Source organism: Chiloscyllium plagiosum, chromosome 2, assembly GCF_004010195.1.
Source record: "Chiloscyllium plagiosum isolate BGI_BamShark_2017 chromosome 2, ASM401019v2, whole genome shotgun sequence".
Classification (NCBI taxonomy): domain Eukaryota; kingdom Metazoa; phylum Chordata; class Chondrichthyes; order Orectolobiformes; family Hemiscylliidae; genus Chiloscyllium; species Chiloscyllium plagiosum.
Genome location: NC_057711.1, coordinates 28,136,344 through 28,146,033, shown reverse-complemented (window position 1 = coordinate 28,146,033; position 9,690 = coordinate 28,136,344). Strand labels below are relative to the sequence as shown.

General features: G+C 40.8%; 1 protein-coding gene across 3 annotated transcripts in view; it reads left to right on the top strand.

Annotated features, from left to right (window-relative positions):
* LOC122557983 (interleukin-31 receptor subunit alpha-like) overlaps nucleotides 1-9,690 on the top strand; it is an 82,136-nt gene that overhangs the window by 56,352 nt on the left and 16,094 nt on the right. For all 3 annotated transcript variants that reach the window (XM_043706296.1, XM_043706287.1, XM_043706303.1), the window contains exons 8-9: nucleotides 2,110-2,329; nucleotides 2,427-2,609. In XM_043706296.1, coding sequence (XP_043562231.1) covers nucleotides 2,110-2,329; nucleotides 2,427-2,609 — 403 coding nt within the window. The remainder of the gene's footprint in view (nucleotides 1-2,109; nucleotides 2,330-2,426; nucleotides 2,610-9,690) is intronic.

Here is a 9,690-nt window from a genome sequence, read left to right as displayed (position 1 = left end):
CCCTTCTTAAACAGTGGCACCACATTTGCCAACCTCCAGTCTTCCGGCACCTCACCTGTGACTATCGATGATACAAATATCTCAGCAAGAGGCCCAGCAATCACTTCTCTAGCTTCCCACAGAGTTCTTGGGTACACCTGATCAGGTCCTGGGGATTTATCCATCTTTAATCGTTTCAAGACATCCAGCACTTCCTCCTCTATAATCTGGACATTTTGCAAGATGTCACCATCTATTTCCCTACTGTTTATATCTTCCATATCCTTTTCCACAGTAAATATGATGCAAAATATTCATTTAGTATCTCCCCCATTTTCTGTGGCTCCACACAAAGGCTGCCTTACTGATCTTTGAGGGGTCCTAGTTACCCTTTGTCATTAATGTATTTGTAAAAACCTTTGGATTCTCCTTAATACTATTTGCCAAAGCTATCTCATGTCCCCTTTTTGCCCTCCTGATTTCCCTCTTAAGTATACTCCTACTTTCTCTATACTCTTCCAAGGATTCACTCGATCTATCCTGTCTATACCTGACATATGCTTCCTTCTTTTTCTTAACCAAATCCTCAATTTCTTTAGTCATCCAGCATTACCTATACTTACCAGCCTTCCCTTTCACCCTGACAGGAATATACTTTCTCTGGATCCTTGTTATCTCATTTCTGAAGGCTTCCTATTTTCCAGCCGTTTACCTGCGAACATCTGCCTCCAATCAGCTTTTGAACATTCTTGCCTAATACCGTCAAAATTGGCCTTTCTCCAATTTAGAACTTCAACTTTTAGATCTGGTTTCATTCACATCCAAGTCATTAATGTACATAGCAACAATAAGGGTCCCAGCACTGAACCTTGTGGTAGACTGCTGGTCACAGACTTCCATTTATAAATGCAACCCTCCACCATCACCCTTTGCCTCCTATTTACAAGCCAATTTTCGATCAAGTTTGCCAACTTGCCTTGGGTCCCACAGGCTCTTATCTTTTAGACCAGCCTTCTATGTGGGAACTTGTCAAAGGCTTTACTGAAGTCCATGTAAACTACGTCAACTGCACTACCTGCATCAATATGTTTAGTCACCTTCTCAAAAAACTCAATTCAATTAGTTGGACAGGATCTCCCTCTCATCAATTCATGCTGATGATTCCTGATTAATCCCTGCCCTTTCAAGTGTTGATTAATCCTTTCCTTTTGAACTTTTTCCAATAATTTCCCTACCATTGACATCAGACTAATTGTAATTACCGGGCCTATCACTGCTGCCCTTCTTGAACAAAGGAACCCCACTGGCAATCCTCCAGTCATTTGACACGTCACCAGTGGCCATCAAAATATTAAATATCTCTACAAGGGCCCCACCAATCTCCTCCCTTACCTCCCACTGCAGCCTAGGATACGTCTAATCAGGCTCATCTGTATGCCCACTAAAACATCAAATATTTCCTCCTTGTTAATCTCAACATGTTCTAGAATGTTACCAGCCCAAGTGGAATCCCCAGTTACAATGTCTTTCTCCTTTGTGAATACAGATGAGAAGTATTCATTTAAGACATCACCTACATTCTCTGGCTCCTTTGATTCCTAATAGGTCCCGCTATTTCCCCAGTAATCTTCTTACTCTAAATATACTTATAAAACACCTTGATCTTACCTGCCACATATTTTGTGGCCCTTCTTTGCTCACTTAATTTCCTTTTTAAGCAACTCTTACACTTTATACTTTTGATGGCCTCCCCTGTTTTTAATGTCGAGAGTGTGTTGCTGGGAAAGCACAGCTGAATTCCTGACAAAGGGCCTATGCCCAAAACATTGATTCTTCTGCTCCTCGGATACTCCCTGACCTGCTGTTCTTTTCCAGTGACACACATCTCTCACATCCATGATCCCTTGTCTTGCCCTTGCCCTTCACTCATGTAGGAACATGCTGGTCCTGAATTCTCACTAAAATGCTTTTAAACGACTCGCACTTTCCAAATGTCGCTCTCCCAGTCTACGTTGTCTCATGATATTGAAATGCCCCAATTCCACATTCTTTTCACCCTAGGCTAACTTAAGATGTGAAGCTGTTCAAGCAACTCCTGTCAACTATTTTTCATAGAGTGTATTCTTTCAGAATGCAGCCACAGCCAACAGTACAATTGTGCAAGGATACAATATTACAATTGAAAGGATACCCACAAACCAAAGTTATGACATCCAATCAATTGAAACATTCAGCAAAGAATGTGTCTTCATCCTTTCACAAGCATTTTTCAAATTCCGAGTGCTTGCCTACAATTCAGCCAGTTTCTCACCTGCAAATGAAATCATTCTCCCATCTTTTAATCAAATGAGTAAGTATCATCTAAGATATATTTAATTCATCTTGTTGTGAAAGTTACTTACTGCATGTATTTTGGACCTTAAGTGTAATACTTCAACTTAATGCAGGTTTAAACAACAGGATTAATGCCACTCCCCAAGGGAACAACAGCATTTTAATTAGCTGGAACTCGGATGTGAACAGGAAGACGAGAGTTTACATTATTGACTGGGGTCCTGTCATTGGGAATAAGGCACACATTCAATGGTCAAAAAGAATAAAAAAGAATCATCTCAATTTCACTTTGAAAGGTGAGCTTGCTCTTTCCAGTCTTACAATTTATGTACAAATACAGTGTCCATTTTGGAAGCAGAAAGGCTTAACTTACATCTAAATATTAATGTGGATTCAATTTTTGTTTTGCTATTGGTATGTCTGTACTCATCTAAGCTGAAGGTAATGGTAGCGGGAAATTGAACTTCATGATGTGCAATAGAAAGAAACAAAGTTCTTGCCAATTGAAAGAGATGTCAGACAGTTTGGTGCAGTGCAGTGCTCAGGACATGTGACTCAATCTCAAAGAATTCTATATTTCTGTAATTCTGAGTAGGAACTTTATCACATGAGGTTCTCCCAGTGCAATGAAGGTACATGAAGTAAGCAGGCAGCATAAAGTAACAAAGCTTAACATCTTGGGCTAATGACAACAGAATCTAGATTAGAATTGATAAACTCAATTTATTTCGCAACCTTACCACAGAAGCAAACAGCCAGCTTTGTGTTTGAAGTGAATCAAAATCTCTGAGTACTCTTTCTTCCTAGAATGACCCATGATCTGAATAACTGAGTAATATATTCCAAAGAACTGAGAATCACAGAATGAGAATTACAGAACAGAGGAGGCAATTCACCTCCTTGTGTTTGCACTGGCTCTCCAAATGAGCATCCTAGTTTCTCATCACTGGAACTAGTCTTACAAACATCTCCTGCATGCTACCCAGTGCACTCACACTCTTTTTAAAACGTGGTGTCTAGAACCGTATGTAAAATTCCAGCTGAAGTCTAACTAGTGTCTTCTACAAGATCAGCATAACCTCTTTGCTTTCATACCCTATGCCCCTATTAACTTGCTGTTTTGACCTGTCCTTCTGCTCTTCTATCTCATTAAATTTGCACTCTTCATCTTCTCTTGTCCCTCCATGATCTTCCTACTAAAATGAATCACTTTACATTTCTTAGCATTGAACCTCAACTGACACCAACTTGTCTATTTCCTTTTGAAGTTCAACGCTATCCACCTCACATTTCACAATGATTCTAAGATTTCTATCATCCATAAATTTTGAAAATGTGCGTGTTGCATCAAGATCTAAGTCATTGACATATATCAGAATGTACAAAGGTCAGAATACTTCCCCAGCCCAAACATTACTCTCAGCCCATTTCACACTATGTTGCCACTGTCCCTTTTATTTCATGAACATTACAATACCTCTGTCGGTGCAGCACTGTCTCAGTACTGAACAAGTTCATCAATTCACATTTTACTACCTAAGTTCCTGGTGTGAGATTTGAACCCACAACCTCATTACTCAGAATTATGCTATCAACTGAGCTGTGGCTAACACGTTGGAACAGTGTAAATCATGTGTCATCACTTTCTAAAGCAGGAGAGCATGGGAACAATGTATTTTTCAGAATGCACACAATATATAATTTTTTTTTTAAATCCCCAGACTACATGAGAGTTGGTGGGAGCCAGGGAGGAGCTGATGTGAAACTTGAAAGGGTTCAGAAAAGATTTACAAGGATGTTGCCAGCATTGGAGGATTTGAGCTATAGGGAGAGGTTGAACAGGCTGGGGTTGTTTTCTCTGGAGCGTCGGAGGCTGAGGGGTGACCTTATAGAGGTTTACAAAATTATGAGTGGCATGGATAGGGTAAATAGACAAAGTATTTTCCCTGAGATAGGGAGTCCAGAACTAGAGGGCATAGGTTTAGGGTGAGAAGGGAAAGATATAAAAGAGACCTAAGGGGCAACTTTTTCACACAGAGGGTGGTATGTGTATGGAATGAGCTGCCAGAGGAAGTGGTGGAGGCTGGTACAACTACAGCATTTAAGAGGCATTTGGATGGGTGTATGAATAGGAAGAGTTTGGAGGGATATGGGTCGGGTGCTGGCAGGTGGGACAAGATTGGGTTGGGATATCTGTTTGGCATGGATGAGTTGGACAGAAGGTTCTGTTTCACGCTGTACATCTCTATGTCTCTATGACTCTATGACTCTCCTCTGAATGGAATGGAAGACATCCCAAGAAATTCACTGTTGTGGTGAAAAATATTTAGACTGGGGGCATTTTAAGAGTCTTGTAATTATTAGATTATAAAGAGAATTACAAGGAGAGGCTGGATAGGCTGGGATGTTTTTCACAGGAGCATAGGAGGTTATAGAGGTTTATAAAATCATGAGGGGCATGAATAAGATGAATGGTGGGTGTAATTTCCCAAGGGCGGGGGATTTCAAGACTAGGTGGTGTATTTTTAAGGTGAGAGGAGAAAGATTTTAAAAAGACACTCAGAGGCATTTTTTAATGCAGAGATTGGTTGGATTGTGAAATGAACTTTCAGAAGAAGGAGTGAATGCTGGTACAGTTACAATGTTTAAAAGACATTTGGGTAAGTAAATGAAAAGAAATGTTTGGAGGGATACGGGCCAAGTGCAGGCAGGTGGGAGGATTTTAGTTTGGGATTATTGCCAGCATTGACTGGTTTGACCAAAAAGTCTCTTGCCGTGCGGTATGACTCTGTGACTATTAAAAGGAAGTGGACAGTGGAGCCCTCCCAGAATGAGAAACAGGAGCAAATGGTGACACTTTACAAAAGAGTGCCAAAGCGATCAAGCAGACCAGTTTTACTTCAGTGTAATCTAAGATAATGGTGCTGATTATTATGAAGAAGTTCAAAGATTGAAGATTCAAATATTGCACAGTGGTAACATTGTAAACAGCAGTCAACATCAATTTGGAAAGGTGAATCTTATTCGTCTAACCCCTTGAATTTCTTTGAAGAACTGGCAAATCACGTGAACTTGATATTTCCAAACACAGAGGAGCAGTAGTTGATAAAGCTGATACGGTGCTGCATTGTACAGCCAGAATATGGTAAATCAGGTTCAAACTGTAAAGGATAATTCATTATTACTGTCTTGCTATGGTCATAAATACATAGAAGTGCTCTGATGCTGTGAAATGGAAGCCAAGAATCATGGTAGGAAACTTAAATGTGAATAATGTTCAGATTTTAAATGTCAGCTTGGAATAGCTAGAGTTCACAGGAGGAAGTGTTAATCTGCCATTTCAGAAGAATAGGAATAAGTCATCTCCATATGGAATGCCTTGCACAAAGTACATTATCACTAAGGCAATTTCTATTTGCCTCTGTCACATCATCTGACTCTGCTCCTGCCACATCCCGCCCGCTGCAGACTTAATTATTCCAATGTACTCCCAGCCCACTCCCAGGTTCTCTCCCCCAGACGTTTGAGCGAGGTTTAACTGAAGCCTCCTCACTGGAGAGCCTCATAATTCCCTCCTGACCAATTTAAAGCGTGTCAAGCCACCATTAATTGGTTCTAAGCACACACTCTGCCATTAGAAATCCAGTTCAGGCAATTCCACTATTAGTAACTGTTCCCTATTCAGTGTAGGGTCTGAACCCCCATTAATCTTGACTTCAAGGCCGCAACCCAAAAGACAAAATCTTGCTGCTCGTGTTAACGGTCAAAGTTATAGATTCATAGAATTTTACACTACAGAAGGAGGCCATTTGACACATCGTGTCTGTACTGGCTCTCAAAAGAGCTACCCAGATAGTCCCATTCTCCAGTCCAATCTCTTTAGGCCTCTAAATAAATCACTTTCAAATATATCTCCCCCAGCTCTTTTTTGAAACCTTGTGTAGAAACTGTCTCCACCATTCTCCCAGGCAGCACATTCCAAATCCTAACAACTCTGAGTAAAGAAGTTTCTCCTCATGTCATTCCTAGCTCTCTTGCTGACAACCTTGAAATAGTGATGAATAGTTACTGACATACCAACTAGTGGAAACAAAATGTCCTTCTTTAACCTATCAAATAAGGTCACCTCTTAGTCTTCTCTGCTCCAAGGATAATAAGCCCAATTTCTCTCATTTTTACTTGTATCTAAAATCCCTCATTCCTGGTATAATTCTAGTATATCACCTCTACACTCTCTCCATGGCTTTAAGATTCTACCTTAAATAATATGCCCAGAACTGAACGTAATATTCCAAATGTGGTCTGACCAATGATTTGTGGAGGAGTAGCATCACTTCCTTACTTTTATACACTGTGCCTCTATTTATAAACCCAAGGATCCTATATGTTCTCTTAGCAGCAGATAGCGAATTGAGAGATATGGGCCACTTGGAGGCAATAGGTTTTTAGTTTAGGAAAGGAATCATGCATTGGCACAAGCTGGGTGGGCCAAAGGGCCTGTTCCTTACTGAATTGTTCTTTGATGTTAACTCACCTGGCCACATTCAGTGAATCATGTGCATGAGCTCTGAGGTCCCTCTGATCCTATACACCCCTCGAAGTTGTACCATGTTGTCCTTCCATGTTTCTTCTGCCAAAATTCATACATCTCTAGTTCAGAGGATAGATCACAGCAACCTTCCTCGAAAGCCATTCATAGTGAAAAAGGAAAGATGAAAAATTATTTCAAATTAAATTAGAAAAGTGGATGTGATGATAAAACTTGATACTGGAAAAGGGCAAATGTACGATTGATAATAGGACATTAGTTTGCACATAAAGGGTGAATGTTATAAGAAGTGGAAACATTAGTGGGGCTTTCTTTCCCTCGTACTTTGGAGGCAGTTTCACGATTCCTTTGTGTTGATATGAACCTCTCAAAGTTCTGATGGCCTAAACTTTTTCAATTCTTCTAACTCAAAGACTTAAACAGAAGCTGTCCTGACTTGGAAACTTCTAAAACAGACAGGTTTGACAGGTTTTGACAGGTTGCGCCAAACTGGAACATGATTCTCTTTTTCATGGGAAATTTTTCTCCCTTCTTATCCGAAGTCCTGATCACCACGTGCTGCTGGAGATCCCATTGCACCACAATTCAGGCAGGAGATCCATAGTCAACCATGAGGGACCAAAAAAATCTTGCATTTAGACAAGGACTTCCATGACCTCTAGATGTTCCAGCACACTTTGCAGTCAATGAAGTACATTTCTGAATTGGAGTCATTATCATAATGTAGACAAGACAACAATCAGTTTCCATAGAGCAAGGTCCCATAGTTTGTAAGATCAATGAATGTGCAATCTGTTTGAGCACCATTAGTTGAAGAACAATCAGTCAAAACACCACAAAGAGCTCCTGTTCTTTCCTGAAATGATGCCAAGGGAACTTTTGCATCCACCTGAGAGAGCAGATGGAGTTTCTGTTCAATATCGCAAGTGGAAGAAGCACAGCACTCCTTTAATGTTGCACTTGAGCGTTAGCTTAAGGCCTTGGAGTCAGACTTGAACTCACAATCTTCCAAATCGAAGGCAAGCAGATGATATTAATTAACTTTAGTAAGTACCTAAACCTTAACTCTAAAACAAAACATGTGGTTGTGTAACTCAAGAGCTTTCTTGGCAGTGTACCACTAGATAGGTTGCACTTGAGCGTTAGCTTAAGGCCTTGGAGTCAGACTTGAACTCACAATCTTCCAAATCGAAGGCAAGCAGATGATATTAATTAACCTTAGTAAGTACCTAAACCTTAACTCTAAAACAAAACATGTGGTTGTGTAACTCAAGAACTTTCTTGGCAGTGTACCACTAGATAGACATATATTCCCTTAAAGAAGCAAAGGTTACAAAAGTGTTTATTACACCTTCATGCTCATCCTGAATTCCCTTGCAAAGGAGGTGATGAGCTATTTACTTGTCCCTTTGTGTATGTAAATCTCTAGTGTTGTTAGAGAGAGAGTTCTAGGATTTTAATCCAGCACCAGAGATGGAAAGTACATTTCCAAGTCGGGATAGTCTGTGGCCTGAAGGAGACCATGCCTTTGTTTGTATAGGTAGCAGAGTTTACAGCTTTGGAAAGTACTGGTGAAGATTGCTGAAGTGCATCCTGTATGCCTTAATGGAGTGATTATCCATAACACATGCGCTGCCAAAGCAAGTGACATCAGCTGGGCTGCAGGAAGCAGTTCTGACGTCTCCAGGCCGGAGATAAGGGGGCTGCGAATAAGAGGGAGGCAGAGATGGCAGCGGAGACTAGGCACATAGACTTCATAAACGTGTTGGGTGAGCAACAAATCCTGAAAAGGAACTTACAGTCATGCCAATTGGAGATGTTCCCAGAGTTAATGGGTTAATCGTCACCATCTTTATTGAGAAGGCTGCACTCAGTCCTCTCTGGGTGTGATGCTTCAAGCAAAGGGGCCCTTCCCACATCCCACATCCCACAAATGAATTTAAAAATGTATCTATTTTCCCTTGAAGCTCAAAGGCATTACCATAGCCAGAGCTTCTACATCTGACCATGCCACCTTTGAGACTGGCTTCTGTTTCCCAATGATACATCTGTGGGGATGTGTGTTCTTGTTGACAGTATTCCCAGCCTATGGTACACACAGCTATGCATTAGTGATGGAAGAATTCCATGTTAAATGTGGCGGATGTGCTAATCAACATGGCTACTCTATCATGGATTGTGAGTCTCTTGAGAGGTATAGAAGGTACATTCCGCCAGGTAAGTGAAGAGTATTGCAACAGATTCCTGACTTATGAACAGGTTTTGGACAGACAAGAGATGAGTGACTTGTCACAGAACCTCTGACTTGGTCTTGTAGCCAAAGTATTTACATGGCAGATTCAGTTCAGTTTCAGTCAATGGCAGCTAGCAGAATGTTAATAGTATGGGTGTTGGCTATGGTAATGCCTCTGAGCTTCAAGGGAAAATAGATTCATTTTTAAATTCATTTGTGGGATGTGGGCATCGCTGGCTGGCCAGCATTTATTGCCTGTCCATAGTTGCTCATTAGAACATAGAACATTACAGCGCAGTACAGGCCCTTTGGCCCTCAATGTTGCACCAAGTCATACCAATCTGAAGCCCATCTAATCTACACTATTCCATGTACGTCCATATACTTATCCAATGACGACTTAAATGTACTTAAAGTTGGCGAATCTACTACTGTTGCAGGCAAAGCATTCCATACCCTTACTACTCTCTGACTAAAGAAACTACCTCTGACATCTGCCCTATATCTATCACCCCTCAATTTAAAGCTATGCCCCCTCATGCTCGCTGTCACCATTCTTGGAAAAATGCTCTCCCTGTCCACCCTATCTAACCCT